This window comes from Pseudorca crassidens, chromosome 19 (genome assembly GCF_039906515.1).
Source record: "Pseudorca crassidens isolate mPseCra1 chromosome 19, mPseCra1.hap1, whole genome shotgun sequence".
In the NCBI taxonomy this organism is placed as follows: Eukaryota; Metazoa; Chordata; class Mammalia; order Artiodactyla; family Delphinidae; genus Pseudorca; species Pseudorca crassidens.
In genome coordinates this window covers 53,210,871-53,231,570 of record NC_090314.1, presented here as the reverse complement: position 1 = coordinate 53,231,570, position 20,700 = coordinate 53,210,871, and the positions used below count along the sequence as shown (strand labels likewise).

The window sequence follows — 20,700 nt, the reverse complement described above, 5'->3', positions numbered from 1 at the left end:
ATTGATCCAGGGCACGTCCCAGCTTGAAAGACGCAAGGAGAGGCACGTGGGCCCCGGGCTGACGCGGGAGGGAGGACGTGTGCAGAGGCTGCAGGATGCAGACGGTCTCCAAAGGAGCCATCCAGCAGCCAGGGCGCCCCCATTCAGCAGGTACCCAGAAGATGGTTTCGAGAACGCCTTGGAGCTGCTGCACTTCTGAGAGTGTGTGAGATGCCAGCCCTTTTCCCACAGCCAAGGAAAAATGTGTCTCCACACAGCCGTCGGAATTATTTTTTCAGATGAAAATTGGACTTGAGAGGAGAAAATGATTAAGGCATAAAATATTCATTGCACATTCGTTTGTTCACACATCCCAAGAAGAAAAAGAAGTCCCTTCCCGGAATTGCACTCACTGTTTCTCCTGTGTCTCTCTCTCCCCAGTCGTGCCAAGCTGACCTGGTGAAGGACAACGGCCACAAGTACTTCCTTTCGGTCTTGGCAGATCCGTACATGCCAGTAAGGACCAGCTCTGGTGACGCGTCTCCCGGGGACTCTGGGGAAGGTTACTCCACGCAGAGGGGCCGGCAGGGTGGCGGGAGGGGGTCCGCTTTCACCCCGGCTCTGCCTCACTCAGATGGTGCCCTTTGCTTCCCATCATATTTCAGTAGCTGCTTCCCTGAGTAAAGAGTTACAGTGAAACTTGACACACAGGCTGTATTTTTGTTTACAGTGAGTCCATTTTCCGAGCACATCTTTGTAGTGAAGTAGAATCCACTCTGCCTCACACCCTGTCAGCCAAGTTAGATCAATGAGTACTTGTACATCCATAATATGGCAGTTCCTTTGCCCAGTGCAGGTTCTGGACATGACAGGAGGCTGTTACACCTTCTCAATCAGGAAGGAAAGCCGGGGAGGGGGGCGGGAAGGTGGAAAGAAGAGATTGAAAGTTTAAATTTTAAATATATTTTATTGTATTAAGTTGTTTAAAAATTAGTAATCCATAAATAGCATATAGAATAACTTCCTATAAGTGTTTTTTAATTAATTTCTATGTTCCCTACCTCTAACTCCTAGCATAGTAAAAAGAACAAAATAGACACCCTAAATAATTACTTAATATAACTTATTTTTATCAGAATGTTTAATTAAGTCTAACAGCTTGTTCACACAGTCTTAGGTGGCTTTGGTTGTGTAAAGGAACTTTTGTGTGTAAATTCACCCTCTAGTTGGTTTTCTGAACTAAATGACAATAATAAAAAAACAAACACATTTTTCAAAATACAGAAAACGTCAAAAACAGGATTGTTATGAAAGGTAAGTAGAACTTGTGTGTTTTAACTGAAGTGTGGTTTTTAAACATTATCATAGGCAGTTAAAGTTTAGACTTTATACAAATGTTGGAAATAATCACTTCCCTGTTCTTCAGGGTAAGATACAAATCAAACAAATAAGACATCTAAGCTGATAAAATGCAGTAAAGTGGTGAGCGAAGCCAGCACAAGTGGGCCCCACTTCAACTACAAAAACATTGAAGATTTGAGGACATAGATGTGAAAGAAAGGAAAGGAAATCCCCAAATGCCAAAAACCGATGTCAGAGGAGGGGCACGGTGGGACTCACAGGCAGACCTCACAGTGACCCTGGCGCTCCACGCGCGTGCAGCCCCGTCTGCATGGAGGACACGGGCCTGTGGGGCGAGCCGCCCACTCACCAGACAAGGACAAGAAGAGCTGGTCCTGTCTGTCGACGTCTGGACGGAAAGTCAGGAAAGGCCCCCGTGAGAAACAGAAACCCCCCGTTGCGGGGGGAGCCGCCAGCTAAGAGAGGAACATGAAATCTCCAGGGCCTGCCTGGAAGCGGCAAAGGCTGAACCTTTCTGCAGGGACACCTACGAAGCCAGGGTACTGAGACTCATGACAGGAGCGCTGGCCTGCTCCTAACCCATGTTCAAGGGACATAAGCAGAGCTGGCATGTAAGAGGGTTGGCTCCCCAAGAATTGAAACTAATAGGATTCTCTGAAAAAGACTGACAATCAATACAAATAAGTATGTTTAAAATTAGTGAATAAACAATTTGTTTTAATTACATCCAAAAATAAACTCTTATGTTTCCTCATAAGTACTTTTGTGACTATTATAAAAGAACAATGTATTCTGTCCTTTTTACTCCTCCTCAAAAAATGACCAACTAGAGTCTTTTAATAAATAGGCAGATTTGGGGGGGAAAAAAGAACCTGTAATGAAAGACAGTCACTGTCATTTAAAGCTCCGTAGATGAATTGAACAGCAGAATCGACACAACAGGTAAAGGAATCCGTAGAGAAATCACGTGAGATGAAGCAAAGCGGAGACGTGACGGAGGGGCTGAGAGGGCTCGCTGCATCCAACACAGGCCAGAGGGAGATGGTGGGGGCAGGTGAGGCGGTGGGGGAGACACACGATCCAACTGGTCTAGCGGAGAATTTTCCAGATTTGAGGAAGAAATGAGTTTTCAGGTTTATAAAGCACCATTAGTCTTGAGAAGGTTAAATAAAAACAAATCCCCACAAAGATTTATCGTAATGAAAGTAGAGAATGTCAAAGGCAAGAGGAAAAATCTTGAAAGTAACCAGGACAAAAAGGAAGACTGTTGCAAAGATCTGGACAGCAGTCACCAGAGTAACGGGTGGAAGACTGAGGAGAGGCCCTCACAGCACAGAGGGAACCGTCACCCTGGGACCCTGTGCCTGCCCCGGTGTCAGTCAGGGAGAGGGCGAAGCCAGCACATCTCAGGACCGATGGCTTCCCATGCGCTGACCCCACCCAGGCAGCCAGGAGGACCGCACTTCAGGAGGAGATGGAGCCCAGGGGACAGTAGGATGCAGGAAGCATCGGAAAGCAGACAGCTGCAAACTTGTCATGCATCTAAATCAGCATCGGCTGTAAGAATAAGTAAAAACAGTCACTCACGTGAGGGGCTGACACGTGAGGAGGAGTATCGGGAATCCAAGGGAGACACAGGAAATGACTAACTTTATTCATTCTCTAAAGAATGACTAGGTACCACTAACAGTTAACATAACACTGATCTCTGAGTCAGTAGAGGCACAGAGGAGAGGAGAAAATGAGAATCGATCCGTCCACTAGAAGACCACGAGGAAGGGATAATGAAGCCAAGTTAGGGACTGTGGTCGGTCGTTTTACGACCAGGGTGATTTGCTTCCATAGACTTGGGCAGGACAGGGCGGCCTCTGATGGAGCAGAATCAGAGAGGCCCATGCCCCTCCTGCAGCATCAGACATCAGGGACCCATCTGTCCTCCGAGAGGCCAACCCAAAACTGTCAGACCCTCTTAAAAGTGCTCTTCCTTTTTGTGGACTCAAAAGACAATAAAGCTGGCTCCCATTACTTTAATTACACACCAAGCATAATCATAAAGATTCTGGAAGGATAACTCTAGTGCTTGGGAGTGATGAGTTTCCACCATGAAAAAAGTGCAAACTAGCAGGTGATTTCTGTTTTCCAGGCTGAGCACAGGACCATGACAGCCTTCATTCTGGCTGTGATCGTTAACAGCTATAACACGGGGCAGGTGAGTGTCACGTCATGTCCCCACCCCTGCAGGGCCTCCCTGTGGATTGCAGAGGCACAGCCCCAAGCTCCAGTATTTGGGGGCCAGCAGAACTGTTCTGAATGTCTGATGAAACAGTGACCTCAGAAGAGGGGGTGTTGCAGGATCACACCAACCCAAGGGGCTCCATGGGAGGAGTGGGGTCCGGACCCTTTGTTTAGCCAGGGTGAATTGATATTGGTGGGATTTAAAATGAGGAAAATTGAGAGACTTCCCCAGCAGTCCAGTGGTTAAAAATCTGTGCTTCCACTGCAGGAAGCACGGGTTCGATCCCTGGTCCGGGAACTAAGATCCCACATGCCGTGCAGCACAGCCAGAAAAAAAAAAAAAAAAATGAGGAAAATTGAGGCCATCTTGCAATGTGATTAAGCAACATTTCCCTGAGAAACGCTGGGAGCTGGGGTCCAGCCCGGCACCCCTCCCTCCTCAGTGGTCAGGGTGATGCCGTGTGTTGCCTGCCTTCTCGCAGGAAGCCTGCCTCCAGGGAAACCTGATCGCCATCTGCCTGGAGCAGCTCAACGATCCCCACCCCCTGCTGCGCCAGTGGGTGGCCATCTGCCTGGGCCGGATCTGGCAGAACTTTGACTCGGCCCGGTGGTGCGGGGTGAGGGACAGCGCTCACGAGAAGCTCTGCAGCCTTCTCTCCGACCCCATCCCTGAGGTGAGTCCACACCCACGGCCACTTCAGGCTAACTGAGGTCAAGGTATGCCTGGAGACCACACAGCCAGAAAGGCCCAGCCCCGGCCCCAGACCCCTGCGTCCCCCTCTGTGGGTTCCCCGGTGCCTGGTGTGGTCTCTGATGCCTGCACAGCCTGTCACCTGGCCCCCAGGCGGGGCCGCCACTTACCTCTTGTTTCCCTGCTCCTGCTCGTCTACGCGAGTGGAGCTGGGCCAAGAGGACCGTGGACGAGACCGGGCTGCGTCAGGTCGGCTCCAGGGGCCCCGGCTAGAGCCAAACAGCCGGCCGCTGGGTGACTGCCCCCTGTCCCACCTGCAGGTGCGCTGCGCAGCAGTCTTTGCCCTCGGCACATTTGTGGGCAACTCCGCAGAGAGGACGGACCACTCCACCACCATCGACCACAATGTGGCCATGATGCTGGCCCAGCTCATCAACGACGGCAGCCCCGTGGTCCGGAAGGTGCGTGGCCCCCGCCCCCAGGCAGCACCGAGCGCCTCCAGGCCGGGCTTCCCTGGCGCCCAGGTTGAGCCATGACCCTGACCCGACCACAGCAGCGAGCACTCAGTCCCCGCCACACCGGTGTGCATCCTGCTGAGAGCAGGCTTTAAATGTTTGTTTAATTCTCTCCAAAATAGTTTCTTCACCAGATACTTGTGTGTTTGCTTCATTTAAAGGCATTTAACAGGCTGCGTCTTCTGGCAGCTTGTATAATAGGCTCCTTCCTGCCTGGGAGCAACACTTACACACATCAGGAGATTCAAAAGAGCAGTAGCCACCCACAGACAGACGGAAAGGTTTGTTTAGTGTATTCCCCTCCCTGCCCCCATGTTTGTCAGCGCATGAATGGAGCAGTTCTTTGCAGTTGAAACTTTTACTTGTCTGTTTCGACGTAGAAGTACCACAATTTCCGTCCAAGATCTCACACCCCTGTCAAAAGTTGGCCCAGAACGGTCAACCCTCCCCCTCCCCCAGCCAAAAAGGGCCGTGGGGGGGAACCCTAATGTCTGCTGGCCGCATTTTGGAGTGGCCTTGGAGCCCTGCCCTGGGAGCAGAGACTGTTCTAGGACCAGGAGGGCAGCGTCGTTCTGTGTGTGACCTTGAGTCACCTCTCATCACCTAGAGGTGCCGGGCTGCTTCTCGGCATGTCTGAGATCCCTGTGCCAGGGAAGGGAGGTTGGGTTTGTCAGAGGCGGGTGTGGTTTTGAAGGGTATTTGTTTGGAGAGCAGACCCCACTGACTTGGTGGCAGGGACGTTGTCAGAGCAAGTTCACATTAGCCAGGAAGGACTCATTTCATCTTGAGTTCCCTCAGAGGGCCGTGAACCCAGTTGCTAACAGGCCAGGTTATCTAGAGAAATGTTAACAATGTGGAATGATCCTGGAGGTGCCTTTTCACAGCCCTTACTTTTTTATTTTGGGTTCTCATCATTAGCATCTGTCTGAATCTGGCTTCCTTGAGTCAGTCTTCTTTTTCCCGAGTCAAATTGCCTGTATGTGGACGTCAGTGACCAAAGCAGCACATCAGTAGTATCCTGAATTGTCTGTTAAGATTCCTTTTAAAGAAAGGAAAGCTGTGTTTCAGTTCTTTCCCAAAAAAACTTAAAAAGAATGTTAATAAAAATAGAAAGAATGTCCATCTGAGTCTCCAGTATCAGAATGGTCGCTAGGTCATCAGGAACACGGGGACTACCGCCCTCTCGAGCATGTCCCAGGTGCCCTGACGTTCCCAGCCCCAATCCACTGGCTGTCCCTTCCGCAGACACTGGGATGCTCGGGTGTAGCCAGGTCATTCCTGTGGGCACTTGATGTTGGCCTTGCCTGGGGTCAGCACGTCCACAGACAGGGGTGCTGAGAAGAGGCCTGCTTCGCTCGCCCAGCACTCGGGCTCAGCTCACAGCTGCCTCTGCACACCAGGCTCGGCGCGTGGAGCAGCAGGCATCCTGCCTTTGAGAGGTACAGGGTCCAGGTGGAGAGGCAGGCACAGAACCAGGAATTGTACTGAAGCCCTTGTAAATGAGCAGCACCCCAAAGGCCAGCCCAGGTCAGGGGCTCTGGCCCCATAGGGGGAGGAGGGGAGCTCGTGCCTGGGTTGTGAGGGATGGGTAAGGGACGGGGAGAGCAAGTGAGGCAGGAGCATGTGCAGAGGTGCAGGAGCACAAAAGACCATGGTGCGCCCGGGGCTGCCCATCCTGTGTGCGCTGGAGCGTGGAGCTGGCGGGAGGGCAGTGGGGGAGAGTCTGGGAGCGGGCAGGAGCGCACCTTCTGTAACCGTGTTCTTCTCTCAACACATCTGAGCGTCTGCCACGTCCCAGGTCCTGTGTCAGGCCTCGGGACCATCACTGCCTCCAGGGCTTTTACTCTCTAATGGGGAGACGGACAGCAATGCAGGTCTGTTAAATAAGTCAAGGGGGCTATGTTTGCCATGGAAACATGGGCAACACGGAGGTTCAGGGAGACTGAGGCCCTTGGGTTGGAGAGAGGATCCAGGCTTTAATAGGGTGAGTGACACCAGCTCAGAGGCTGAGCCTTCCTTCTCTTCACGGAATCCTAATGCTGTTGGCAGCTTGCTTTTCCCGTCTTTGTCCAGAGCACGTGGTGACAGTTGTGGCACATGGTGCTCTGAGGAATACAGGCCCAGCCTGCTGGCCCAGGAGACCCAGCGTTAGGGCACCTGAGGGTGTGAAACAGGACTCGGCCCTGGGCACTGCACTCCACGAGCTGACCTTAGCTAAGGCTTAAGAAGTCCCAGCTGTAACCAACTGCTGGTGTCTCCAGCTCGTGGCAAAATGAGAAGAGTCAGGGTATTGTGGCAGGGTTTCGTAAAGTCACATGTATTCAATGTAAAAAAGATTGCCTTGGGCTTCCCTGGTGGCGCAGTGGTTGAGAGTCCGCCTGCCGATGCAGGGGACACAGGTTCGTGCCCCGGTCCAGGAAGATCCCACATGCCACAGAGCTGCTGGGCCCGTGAGCCATGGACGCTGAGCCTGCGCGTCCGGAACCTGTGCTCCAGAACGGGAGAGGCCACAACAGTGAGAGGCCCGCGTACCGCAAAAAAAAAAAAAAATTGCCTCTGTTGACTCCTGAACGATGAAAGCATCCTTTCCTGGGGGAGGCCATAATGACAGAGATGGAAGGTTTTTGCTTGCTGACCTGTTTAAGGAGTTTACTTGATAAAATCAAGAGTCAGTAAATTCATGTCAACCTCCCAAATTATTTTGAACTTGAGCTTGTCCAGGAAGTACACGATCCAGACTGTCCATCCAGTCAGCAAGCTGCCCACACCTCGTCAAGAAGGGCCAGGCCAGGGAAGCAGGTTTGTGACCCCCCCCAATCCTGTTGTCACCCCACCGTTCTCAAGGGCTGACCAGTCCAGCCCCGCGACCCTTGTCTGCAGCTTACTTGGTGCCGTCTACCTTAGCAAGGAAAGCGGGACACATTTGAATCCTTTATCTCTAGTTTACATTAATTTATTTAGTAACCACAGACACAGAGGAGCAGTACCCGGCATCCTCCTCCCTTAACACACATCTGACTCCAGCCGAAACTGATGAATGGCGTCAGAGGGTGTTTCCCCATTGATGCCCAGGACGTCTCAGGTGGAGGCGACGGGGCAGGATGAGCTGCCAGGGCTGGGGCGCCTTCTCCCGCAGGCGAGCCCAGAGGGCGTCCAGGCGGAGCAGATGTGCTCCCTTCCCCAGAACGCTGCTCTGTCGTCCTGGGAGCTGAGTTTGATGCTCCATGGCCATGGGCCAAAAACAAATGTTAGCCAGTAATTCGTTGTTGAAAACGTGGAGTGGGGATGGCCCTGGGGAAAGACCTGGGAACGCGTGTGGTCCAGCCTTCCAGGCGACCACAGAGGAGCATTAGCCGACTCGCCTCGGGCCATGTGTGTGCCCAGGCGTAATGTCCCTGAATCCTGACGACAACTCACCTAAAAAATCAAACCATTTGTTAAAAATTATAGTGTATCTGAAGGGAAGAGGCTTCATTCATTCAGCAGATACTTATTAAGCGCTGCCAGTGTGCCAGGCCCTAGGTCACCAGGCCTCCAGAACTTGTACTTGGAGATAGGGCAGACCAGGGTGTGATGTGGCAGGTGGTGACCTGCTCCGAAGGAAGGTCGGGAGTGAAGGTAGAGAGTCGGGAGCCCAGGGCGAGGCATCGGCCTTTCCAGGCCGAGGGGGCAGCAGGTGCCAAAGCCCAGAGCGGGAGGCCTGCTTGGTCCGAGTGTGAGCAGGCGGCTGGAGTGTGGAGATGGCGGGACCACTCTGCCGGGAAAGGGAGTGAGGCTGCTGGCTGGAGGGGCTCAAGTCGCCGTGCTGATCTGCTTCCAAGGTCTGAGAATAACTCGAGCCTCATGCCCGGCCTGCGCCCCAGCCAGACATGCCTGCAGACCTCCGAGGGCTGGAGCCCATGGCTGCCGCCCAGCAGGAGGGGCTTGACCCACGGCTGCTTGATGTGGGCCTTGCACTCAGCCTCCTGTCCTCACAGCTGTCCCTGGATCAAACGGTCTGAGACCTGGGAATCTGCTTCAGGTCCAGCTGAGCCCTTTCACCAGTTCAGAGTGAAGGAAAACCTGTGCTTTTTGAAGACGGCTCAGGCTTCATCTTCGCTGGGAGGGGCCGGCGGGCAGTCCCTCGACAGCCTGTTACTCAGCGCCTGTTAGACTAGAGGACCCACTGGGTGGGCATCCGGATCGCCAGAGAGAGAGATGGGTCAGGATGATTCAAGGGTCTAACTGAAGCCACCAGAGATTTCTGCTCCTGGCACAAGCCGAGGGTCCCCAGCAAGGGCTGAACAGAAAGGAGTGGGCAGCAGGTCCTGGGCAGGTCGAGTTGGGGTTTGGAGAGCACTTGGTGGACACACATGGTCAGTGGTTGGAAGGGCCAGCCTGGAACTCAGAGATGGGACCTGAAAAGGTAGGTTTGGGAGTAAAACCCACACATGTGCTGGGGAGGCCAAGGAGTGCGTAAGGCTGAGGTGGGAGAGACCCTCTCAGGAGAGAAGGGGGCGGCCGAAGAGAGGACCCGGGGGCCCCATCCGAGCCCAGCTTATCAGCACCTCGGCACAGCTCTCCTGGCCCTGGGGGTCTGGGGGATTCACGGAACAAGAAGGGGCTCTCAGACCTTGGTCTTCTGCTAAGTATTTTTCTAAAAAGTAAAATAAAGTTGTGGAAACCATTTGAATAGTGATGGGAAAAGTAGTGCAAACCGACATCCAGTTTTATTTCCCGTGACTTTTAGGATCTCCAGGTACTCAGGTCATAGCACCAACTGCCCCAAAAGAGGTAAATTGTATTCTTCTCCTTGGACTGAGGCAACTGGCCTGAAGTCAGGTAGAACTTTCCTGTTACCCTTTTGGGGGCTGGAAAGTAATCTATCTTTGAAAATTTCACATTTAGTAGAAGAGCGTGCTACACTGTCCGGGGTATCCTGCCTTAATGCCCAGGGTTCAGGTAGCTCTCCACGGTGTTGACCATGGGAAGCCGTGAGGGCTCTTCCCCATCCCGCTCTGCGGTGTCCTCAGCCTGCATCCCTACAAGGCCCCCCTCTCACACCTAGTGGTCAGCAATCTCTCTGCCGGGTGTCCGGGGCATCCCTCGGAGGCCCTGATCTTGACCACATGGCTTGTTCAGAGGTTTCTGCTCACGCCGGGGGCTCAAGAGTGCTGCGTTGAGGGCGCAGCCCCTGTCTTGGCGCCGAGTGCTGTCTGTCCCACGGCCCCCCACAGTGGCTCAAGCACTCAGCGCCAACATGTACATCTCACTGCTACTCTGAGTTGTCTCCCAGCCCCAAGTCAGTGTCGCTGTCCTTTCTCCTCCCGGCAGGAACTGGTGGTGGCTCTGAGTCACCTTGTCGTTCAATACGAAAGCAATTTCTGCACCGTGGCCCTGCAGTTCATGGAAGAGGAGAAGAACTACCCACTGCCCTCTCCAGCCACCACAGGTACAGCCACCAGGGGTACGGCACTGAGGTGGAGCCCATGCGGCTCGCTGGCCCAGGGGACCCTGGTCAGGACTGTCAGCAGGCCCCTCGTTCTGCTAGGTCCTGAGCCCATGTGTCAAGTCAGGGCTACTCAGATATCTGCAATTCCCATCTTCCCAGAATAGAAAGGGCAGGAAAGGGGGCCACACTGACCCTCTGACTGTTTTCTTTCCTTTTTACCCTTTTTGGAAATCAAAGCATGGAAATCTTGGAGGGTACAAAGTGCTGCCATAGGGGCTATAGGAAGGCACATTCTCTTTCTTCCCCTGATGAGTCCTCACGTCAGTGTCACGTCAGGCAGCTGCTTGTCTCACATTTGTCCTTTTTACCGAATTTATATTTCATCATCTTGAGCTGCCCCCTCCCTCAGACAGCTGTGTCTTCAGGAAAGAGGGCTTGTGATCAGCCATGAGACCATTGCTGCGTTTAGTACATCGGGGAAGGGAAACGGCTGGCGGGCCTGGGCAGGGTGGGATTGGTGAGTGGCAAGGCGGGGGGCTGAGCCAGGAGGTGGCCATCCTGGTGCTACTGTGGGCAGCGGCCGCAGGCAAGTCCCAGAGCACCTGGTATGGTTCTTGGAGACCCATGTGGGCCTCTGTAGTTGAACTCTCACAAAACGCCAAGCGTGGATCATGGTCATCTGCTCCCATGCTCCCCTCACCCCAGTCAGGACCTTGTCCAGCTTTGTACCCCAACATACATGTGTCAGAGACCCTGCTGAGCAGAAGGGCCCTGTTGTAGCGTCACATCATCCAGGTAAAAGCCACTGTCACCTGCCGTCTGGCCGCCTCCCACCTGAGCCCACCATTAACTCTTCTCTCTCCTTCTCTCCTACCAGAGGGTGGGAGTCTGACCCCCGTGCGGGACAGCCCCTGCACCCCCAGACTGCGCTCCGTGAGCTCCTACGGAAACATCCGCGCCGTCACCACGGCTAGAAGCTTGAACAAATCTTTGCAAAATCTGAGTCTGACAGAAGAATGTAAGACCCCAGAGGCTGGGTGCTCGAGTCGGGTGGTTGTGGGTCATCTTCTGGGACCTTTTATTAGATGTGCCCCTGCCCCCTCCTGCCATCTGCTCGCCTGGGCGTGAGCAGAAGTCGTGGGTCAACCCCCCAGGGTGGCCAGTGATGATCCTGCAGCACCTCTGGGCACAGCCGCTCCTGAGCCCCGCAGCACCCCCCTACCCCGTGCCCAGCAGCCCAGCCCCAGGGGAGGCGGGGGTGGGTGTGCTAACTGACGCTCTGCCCGTGGCGATGCCCCACCAGCCGGCGGCTCGGTGGCCTTCTCCCCTGGGAACCTGAGCACCAGCAGCAGCGCCAGCAGCACCCTGGGCAGCCCCGAGAACGAGGAGTACATCCTGTCCTTTGAGACCATCGACAAGATGCGCCGAGTCAGCTCCTACTCCTCCCTCAACTCCCTCATCGGTGAGTCCCACCCCTCCACGTCTCCACCTGTCCCCTCAGCACCCATGGGTTCCCGCCCAAGTGGACGGTGCTGGGACACGCTCAGTGGGAGAGTAAAGTGAACGGGGTAGGAGGAGGTGAGGAGCGTCTTGCTGTGGCAGCAGGAACCCCCCGCCCTTGGTTACTGGTCTGATCCAGGCCATCTGGGCGAGCCGGCCTTGTCGCTTGGAAAGGCTGCAGAACTCCCAGTGCTGCAGAGCAGGGGGGTTCTGCCCCCAGGAGACATTTGGTGTGTCACGGCCAGGGCACAAGGGGGCTCCCAGCATCCAGTAGGCAGAGTGGCCTCCAGTGGTGCCCAGGGTCCCCCAGAGAATGCGTGTACGAGGTCCAAGATCAGAGCCCTGCTCCAGGGCCGCAGACAGCCCTTCCCTTCTCAAGTTCCCTGGCTGGAACCCCCCATCACCCCCATCCAGGGCCCCCTGTGTGCTTTCGCCTTCAGCCAGTCCAGCAGTTTCACACTTGGCTGCCTGGAAATTGAAATTTGAGTGAAGGGTCAGCATCGTCTCGTGTTCTGCCTTGAGTGGTGAGCCCCTGGTTCTGCTGCTGGGCTCGCTGAGCGGTGGGAATTCACCGCATGTCCTCGCTGCATGACCAACCATATCGACCCTGTGTCACCGGTAACACACATAGGACTCAACCAGACAGCCCCTTTGCGCTTGTTCTTGGCACCCCGGTGCTTTACCAGGCCTCATCTGAAGCTTTACATGATACTAGGAAATGCTGTAGATGCATAAAAACGTAGACTAATGTGACACACCTCCCCGTGTGTGTTTTGTTCCCAATTTAAGGAATTACAGATAGAGTTAAAGCGCCCAGAGCCCCTCCTGGTTCCCTGCTCAGGATCCCTGCACACTTAACTCTCTGGCTGTGGATCCCCATGGACTCGCGCCCTTTCCCAGGGTTTAAATGTCATGTGAATGGCGCCACACGTCTTGTGTCCTCACTCTGCCCAGAGGGCTGTGTGTCCACACTGGTCACCTGAGTCTTGTTCACACCCTTTCATGATCTGCTGCAATTCACTTGTCCATTCTCCTGTTAACGGACAGTAGCCTTGCTCTGATTTTTCCTTCTTTTCTCATTTTCTTTTTTCTCTTTTTTTTTTTTTTTTTTTTTTGCGGTACGCGGGCCTCTCACTGTTGTGGCCTCTCCCGTCACGGAGCGCAGGCTCAGCGGCCATGGCTCACGGGCCCAGCCGCTCCGTGGCATGTGGGATCTTCCCGGACCGTGGCACGAACCTGCGTCCCCTGCATCGGCAGGCAGACTCTCAACCACTGCGCCACCAGGGAAGCCCTTTTCTCATTTTTTAAAAAGCAAATTCAGGATTTGGCCCCAGCTCCACCTCCTGCCCTCCCCCTTGTACCTGGCAGTGCTGGGCTCCTGGGTTCCTTGGCTCCTCCCCTTGGCTTCAGGGTTCTGCCTCCAGACACCTCACAGGCTGCTCCTCAGTCCAATCACAGTCCTGCTCTAGAGTCACCTTAAAAGAAGTCTTCCAGGCTCCTCCCACCCCAATCCAGAATAGCCTTCTGCAGTCGCTCTGAGTCTCTCCCTCTCTGTTTGCTTTTGTCCTGAGAACTTTTCCCCAGCAGACTTATGATGCAGGATCTCATTTATTCAGCTCGGTTCTATCTCTGCTCAGGGGGTCAGAGCCACGAGTGCAGGAACTTTGTCCTGTCTCCTGCCACAGACCCCCACACCCCGTGCCTGGTACACAGCAGGCACCCCCATAATGTGCACAGGTGTGGGCCGCAGCAGACACACTGCAGCCTGACACATGTGGGGTCTGACAGCTCCACGTGGAGGGAGATTGACCACAAAGGGCTCTGTTCCAAGGAGGACAAGCTCCCGTGGCCCTGCTCACTCCTGTTCTGGTCAGGCTACCCAGTCTGATGTGAGCGAACCGACTCCTCGTGGTCTTAATTTGTATGTCCCTCGATTATGATGAGGTTGAGCTCACGTGTTCATTGGACTCCTGTGTTCCCACTCCTGCAATCATTTACAGTATTAGTTACCCTCCTATTTCGTTGGTACTATTTTTCATTAACATTCAGTTCTTGGTTGTTTGCTTGTTTCCATGATAATCCCTCTACCTTAGAGCTCACACTCTCTTGGCATCACGTGACAGTGTTAGATATTTCTGACTTGCCGTTTTTGTGATCTGAAGGGGGAGGGCAGTCTAAACGTGCTTGCCAGCGGTACCCATGAGCCTCAAGACTGGCCCTCTGTTGGCCCTAGAAAGGACTCAGGACTCTCATTCCACAAGACGAGTCTGTCTGGGGCCCATAAAGGTCTGAATGGACTGTAGAGTCCAGAGCTGGTCACCATGCCCCACCCCCAGCAGTACGACCCAGAAAGGGGGATCTTTTTGTCCTTGGCCCTGGATTGGGGATGTAAGGGGTGAAGAATCGGTGTTTCTTTGACGCCACATGAGATTGGAGGGTACAGCCCGCACCTCCCACCCCTGCCGCCTTCCATGTCCTCCAGGGACTTGAGAGCCACGTCACTGATTCCTTCCTTCACACAAAACCTGACTCCTGAACATTTTTTTACTGGAGAAAACTGAATTTTATCTGTATGTCGTTCATATCTTTGAAAACTTCAGTGGGAAAGTTTCACAATGAGCCGGAGCTGGAAGGAGCGTTAAGGAGACAAAGTAGCTGTGCACCTGAGTGCGCGCGTCCACCTGGAAACCGCGGTGCTTACATAAGTGTTTAAAATTCATAGCCTACACCGAATCCCATTACTTGCAGCATTCGCCTGTTTAAAGTCAATTTTTTCTTTCATTTCAACTGAAGAACAGCAATCTCTAGCCTCTTTGAATATTGCAAAAGAGGTTTTCAAAACCATGGCAACCTAGGACATCCATTCATTGCCATCTTCTCCCAGAAAACTAGCCCCTCCCAGGCTCCCCCTCCGTCCCCACTGTCTCTAAAGCACTCGAGGTCTCGCCTGCTGAGCGAGGTGCTGTCCCCCCACAGGGGCAAAACCTGATCACGCATTTCTCCATGTGCCTAAGCATATCTGCCCAATGTCTGTGAATCTGCACTGGGACCCAGCTCTGTCACCACCTTTTGGAATCTTCTTTGATGTCTCCCTCCGCACGTTTCTCACCCACTCAGCCATTTGGCCTGACCTCCATGTGTGTCCCCAGTCAGTTCTTTCCATTTCCGGGCCCCCCACCCCAGGACTTGGCCTTGGCTCTCACACCCCACCACCTGTCCAGAGCAGATCCCCCCAACATCAGCTCTGCACGGACCACTGTCTGGCTGATGCCTTTGCAGAAACTCGTTTCCTGTAAAGTCCAAGCTGTGGCTGACACTCAAGACCTTCCTTCTGAGAGCAGCCTGGCCTTCACCATAGCTCCGCCCACTGTGCCCACCACCCCAGGCTGGCCACTGGCCCCCGAATGAGGCCTGGACACCTCTGCCTTTATCCCACATTCCCGCACCCGCCTCTCCACACAGCAGTGCTCGCCCATTCCTCTCCACGCTGGCATTCTGCGGCGTCTCAGGAGGCCCTCCCTGACCCATCAGACGCCTTCGTGTTGCACACTAAACCTGCGGCATCACATCGGGCCGTGAAGTTGCCATCTTGATCAACAGGTTTGGTAAAGCTGCTATTTCTTGCTCTTGTGTGTAGCAGGCAGCCTCTCCTCCCTCCATCACCTGCCCTTCTGTCCCTCACCTGTCCACCTGTCACCATCCTGCCCCTCATTCCCTCCCTCCCTCCCTCTCTGAGCCTCACCCCATTCCTGATGTCCAGAGGTGGGAGTGCAAAGAGTGGGGAAGGGGGGGCCCTGGTGCTTTTGTCTTACCTTGTCCCCCAGGTGACACACAGGGGAGCCCCTTGAAAGGGTTGTGCAAACACACCTCCCAGTCCAGCCAGGGCTCTGTCCAGTAGGCGAGGGAGGACGTGATTAGGACCCTCCCAGAGGGGCTCAGAGTCAGGGTCACCAAGAGGGGAAATGCAGAAGCCCCAGGCCCTGGGAGCTGATTCCCAGGGAGGCGCCCGGGCCCGCATCATGCGATAGAGCGTCAGGGTTGGTGACCCCTGAGACCCAGGCAACAGGTCACAAGTGACAGCTCCTGCCTCCAGGGGGCTCCACCTTCCTTCTCCAAGCTGCCTTGCCAGCCCCCGGGGACTCTGGGGCCCAGAGTTGACCACAAAGCTCTGAGCAAATTTTCCTGAGTCCAGTGCTATTTAGAAAGTTGTGGCCATTGCTCTGAAAAATAAATCCTAAAACCATTAGTTATGATCTTTTATTACTTTTAGTCTAGACATGAAAATAGGCTCTCAGCGCTTATGGGGACTTTGGCAAGTGCCAGACACGGCACCCTGTCTGAGCTGGCTCAGCCCAGCGGTACCCCCCATCCCCACGGGGGCTACACCCGCGTTCTCGTCGTTCCAGAGGCCCGAGCTCTGTGCTGCACAGATTCAGAATGTTCCGATTTGGAGACAGCAGATGTAAAACCAGGACAGTTCACAGAACAGAGAGGCTGGGGGGTGGTGGCCAGCCCCAGGAGAGCAGTGACGTGGAGACAGCAATTCCAGGTCCCTGTTCTGTGTTTTCACAAGTAAATCGTATACCATTCACTGTGGTCAAGGACACTACAAAACTTAGATTTTTAAAAATTCCCTGTTGAATCACAAGCAGAGTGATATCAAAGTCGAAATCTTCTGCAAGAGAGTCAACAATAGTAATAAAAACTGAGATTTTGTAAAGTGAACAGTACCCCTTCCTCATTGCACAGTGCCACGCTGCACCCCTTCCTCACGTTTATACCAAAGGTGCCTTGATTAAGGCCCTTGTGTGCTCAGGTGTCTGCCCTGGACCATCACCCTAGTAAGGAGGCCCCTTGGCCCCCACTGTTCCCCCCACTTCCCCACGGACCTGTTACCACGGGTCCGTCATCTGTAGTCAAGCAGATTTACTGTGCCCTTCACAGCCCTCTTGTCACACAGGTCGGCTGCTGCCCTGATCACTCTGAGCTCAGAAACAACGGAGGGGAGAGAATTTTGCCCAGTGGCTGTGGTGACTGTGTGGGGTCTTTGTAGGAACGTCCCATCCGTGGGGCCAGTTCTCCCGTCTGAGTGAGCCACGTCCATGAACGTGCTTCGCCTCGTTCCCCCGTGCGTCATGAATCGGGACCGTCTGCAGAGTGAGTGTGGAGCGGCTTCTCCCACCCTCCTCCTCTGGGGAGACAAGAAATAGCAGTGGCCTGGTGGCCCTTCACCGCAGCAGGTTCCTATGGCAGCCGATCTGCTAGGACAGGAAAGCAGCTTCTAGGAAATTTCCCCAAAGAGATTCCGACTGCCTTGACAAACAGCCCTGAGAATTTGTAAATCTGGGCAGCTGTCATGAGCCATGGCATTTGAGAGTCAAGAGGTTTTTGTTGTGTTTCTACACTGAGTAGGGCAGAGGACAGCAGGGAGGACAGGTGTGTGTTTCCATGTGGACTGTTCCCTAGCTCATGGTCCCCTCTGTGCAAGAGTGCGTCTGCCTGACGTTACTCACCAAACGAAGGTCCAAATTTATACTAGACCCAAGTCCCTGGATGTGCCCTCCTGATTCCTGTGGGCCACGAGCTTTCGAGAGTGACTTTCCTCGCACACAGTAGGTGCTCAAACTGGTGCTGATGCACGCATGCCAAATGAGTACCTGATGGGGCGTTGCTCTGACCATAGAACACTCTTCGCCCTTGGTGGCGGGAGGTGCGTTCCAGGCCCCGCCTCTCGGAGGTTGGCCTGCGCAGGCAGCTGTGCTCCTGCAGAATTATTTAGAGGCCGCAGCAGCTGTCAGCTCCTCTTCCCAGAACTAGGGTGGAAGGATAAGGCGACGGGAGTTTTGTGAACGCTCACTGGGAGGTATTTTATGTGTGGTGGTCCCCTGGGGAATGCGGCCACGCCACATGCGATTGAGGGGTTGGCCTCCTCCAGCTCCATCACCCTGTGAACAGGCAGGCGTACAGCGGGCAGGCCCTGCAAACGTAGGCACCACAGTCCCTGTGGAAAGGGGGCTGGGACCCTGTCGCCTCCCGTTACAAATGAGAGGGTGTCGGGTGCGGTGAGCTAGGACTTGTCCGTAAGCATCGACGTAGGACACACAAGAGAAGCTGACCTTTACTCTAAACCTTCGTCCAATCCCTCTTCTGTGATTTGAATGTTGTATAAAACCCTTTGAACAATGGTGTCCATCAGGAAACACTGTCCTCCAGTGGCCCTTCTTGTGCTTAAATTCTTCATAATTAGAGGGACTTTGTTAACTAGGGGCTGGCTGGTCAGATGGCATGAGATCACAGCTTGTTCGAAATCCTCTGTTACTCCCTGTCTGTCGTTGAACAAGCACTTGCTTTTCAACAAACCAATTGTCCAGCTTCCCCCAAATAAAAAGGATGCAGTGGTATATGGCGGCCTCCTCATTCGGCCACGTGCATTCAAACTCTTCATCCTTTGGATGCTAGGCCTTGCTGTCCTCCTCTGTAAAGCCTGGGGTGATGCCTGCAGCTAGGACGGTGAGGTTAAATAGGACTGAGCCGCCTTCCCTGGGGGTGGCCTCCCATCCCTCATAAATGTTCCTTCCCTGGGCTTCCCTGGTGGCACAGTGGTTGAGAGTCCGCCTGCCGATGCAGGGGACACGGGTTCATGACCCAGTCCAGGAGGATCCCACATGCCGCGGAGCAGCTGGGTCCGTGAGCCATGGCCACTGAGCCTGCGTGTCCGGAGCCTGTGCTCCGCAACAGGAGAGGCCACAACAGTGAGAGGCCCGCATACCGCAAAAAAAAAAAAATGTTCCTTACCTTTCCTTCGGATCCACGATTTACCCCATCTGTGTTTATGTCCCGTCTCATCTGCCTTGGCACCCAGGCACTCGGCAGGCCCTAATGTGGAGAGCACACTCGGGAGGTGCTGGATGCCTGGGGAGGTCCTGGGGAGCGTGGGCAGAAGACTCAGTGAGTCACCGAGACCAGAGCAGGCCATGAATGCAGAGGGAGGTGTGGACGGGGACTCAGCCAACATTCTCCACTCGGGTGGGCCATGACAGCTCCTAGAAATCTAGGCGTTAAATCCAGTGCTGGATAGTACTCTCCAGGCAGCCAAGGCCTGAAAGGAAGTCCTGCCCTTTTCTAACTTTTCCTTCTAGAAAGATCCAGCCACAGGAGGTGAAATTGTGTGATCAAGCCTGTTCACCACCTGGGATTTCTGAATCTCTGGGCCCCTTATCAGATAACAAAACCGGAGCTTCCTGTAACCCCAGCTCTTCTAAGTGTCCACCCCTGATGCATGGTTAGGTCTTCAGAAGAGGGAGCTACCCCAGAAGCTGCCCCAGCATGCAGCGGCAGCTCCTTGTTGTTAAAACAGCTCCCATTTCTCTTTCCTAGGAGTTTCATTCAATAGTGTTTACACTCAAATTTGGAGAGTCTTGCTACATCTGGCTGCGGATCCCTATCCAGATGTTTCCGATTTGGCTATGAAAGTACTCAACAGCATTGCCTACAAGGTACGTGTGAAGGGCGTTCTTTGTGAAGCTCTCAGGACCCTGGTTTTCAATCATGAATGTTCAAGCAGAGAACTCCAGTCATGTTCAGGTCTACGCATGGTTTAGGTTTAGAAACTTTGAACGAGCGTTTTGAATCCAGAGATTCACAATATAGGCTAAATTCCATGTGCATGTAGCTTCAGGTGGGGCATGTGTCACTGCTTCTGCACACCCACATCAGGGCAGCAGAAAATTAGGTAAGGACATCTGTGTGACCCGTAGTGATGTCCTCTCTTTCATTCCTGGCACCAGTAACATACAACTTCTCTTATTCATGACTATTTCTGGCTAAAGGTACCTCTTCAAAGAACCAGCTTTTGGTTTCATTAGTACAATTGACCTCTGAACAACACAGGGGTTAGGGACACTAACCCTGACCCCCCGCAGTCAAAAATCAGCCTTTCCGATTCATGTCTCCACAACCCTGAATTCTGTAGTACTGCAGTGTGTGTTTATTGAAAAACGTGTATAAGTGGACCCGTGCAGTTCAAACCCACGTTGTCTAAGAGTCAGCTGTGTTTCTCTGTTGTTTTTCATTCTGTGTTTTATTGATACCTGCTTTTATATATATTGCTTCATTTCTTCTGCTTACTCTCAGTTTAATTTGCTCTTCTGATTCTAGTTTCTTAAGATGGAAGCTTAGGTCATTGATTTTAGTCCTTTCTTCTTTAGGGACTGTAAACTCTCCCAGTTCTTTTTGTGAGCTCTGGGAATTATTTGGCCTTTCAGTGGTTCTTTCCCCACCCTCATGGGTTTTCACGCCACCCCCAAGCAGATTTGAGGGGCCTCCCCTGCAGACCCTGGAAGCCCTCTCCTCTCTGCCCTGCAGATTCTAGCCACCTAGGCTTCCATGTCACTCCGATTGGTCCCCTCTGCTAGCTGCACTGCTGGGCTCTGTCTGGATACCCTTCCCCCACCACAGCCGGGTCTGCAGGAAACTGACTGCAGGCCAGGAGCTGGGCAGTGATTCCCCTTCTCTCAGCAGTACCCAGTGCCCAATGTCCGAAAACAGCTGTTTCTTTTTTTTTTTCTGTTTTCCAGCTGTTTATGGAAGTTGGACAGTTTACATGCAGTTAATCTTTCATGAATGGAACAATAATGAATGCCACAAAGAAGTCATTCGTTATAGCATTTTTAAAGATTTTCGTAACTTTTTGATTAAATTTTAGGCTTGCAGACAAGTTACAGGAAAAGTACAGGGAAATATTGTCACGTGTCACAGTTTACCTGGGGTGTCTCTATCCTCATCTGACCCTAATCACTAACGAGGGGTCGTCCTCAGGCTGCCACTTGCCTGAAGGTACGTGGCTTACTCATAGCTTCCCTCCTGGGCTGTTATTTTTTTTCCAAACTGGTTATCAAGCCCTCCTATTTGCTGCCGCCTCACTGGGGTTGGCCTCCCACGTAGCCCAACCTCCTGCAGCACCTGGCCTCCTGTTGGCACCATATTTG

At 53.4% G+C, this 20,700-nt stretch overlaps 1 protein-coding gene across 6 annotated transcripts in view; it reads left to right on the top strand.

Moving 5' to 3' along the window:
- Positions 1 to 20,700, top strand: part of RPTOR (regulatory associated protein of MTOR complex 1) — a 342,781-nt gene that overhangs the window by 287,607 nt on the left and 34,474 nt on the right. For all 6 annotated transcript variants that reach the window (XM_067715878.1, XM_067715876.1, XM_067715877.1 and 3 more), the window contains exons 14-21: positions 421 to 495; positions 3,485 to 3,550; positions 4,059 to 4,250; positions 4,588 to 4,728; positions 10,096 to 10,213; positions 11,091 to 11,231; positions 11,517 to 11,675; positions 19,091 to 19,209. In XM_067715878.1, the coding sequence (XP_067571979.1) occupies positions 421 to 495; positions 3,485 to 3,550; positions 4,059 to 4,250; positions 4,588 to 4,728; positions 10,096 to 10,213; positions 11,091 to 11,231; positions 11,517 to 11,675; positions 19,091 to 19,209 (1,011 nt within the window). The remainder of the gene's footprint in view (positions 1 to 420; positions 496 to 3,484; positions 3,551 to 4,058; positions 4,251 to 4,587; positions 4,729 to 10,095; positions 10,214 to 11,090; positions 11,232 to 11,516; positions 11,676 to 19,090; positions 19,210 to 20,700) is intronic.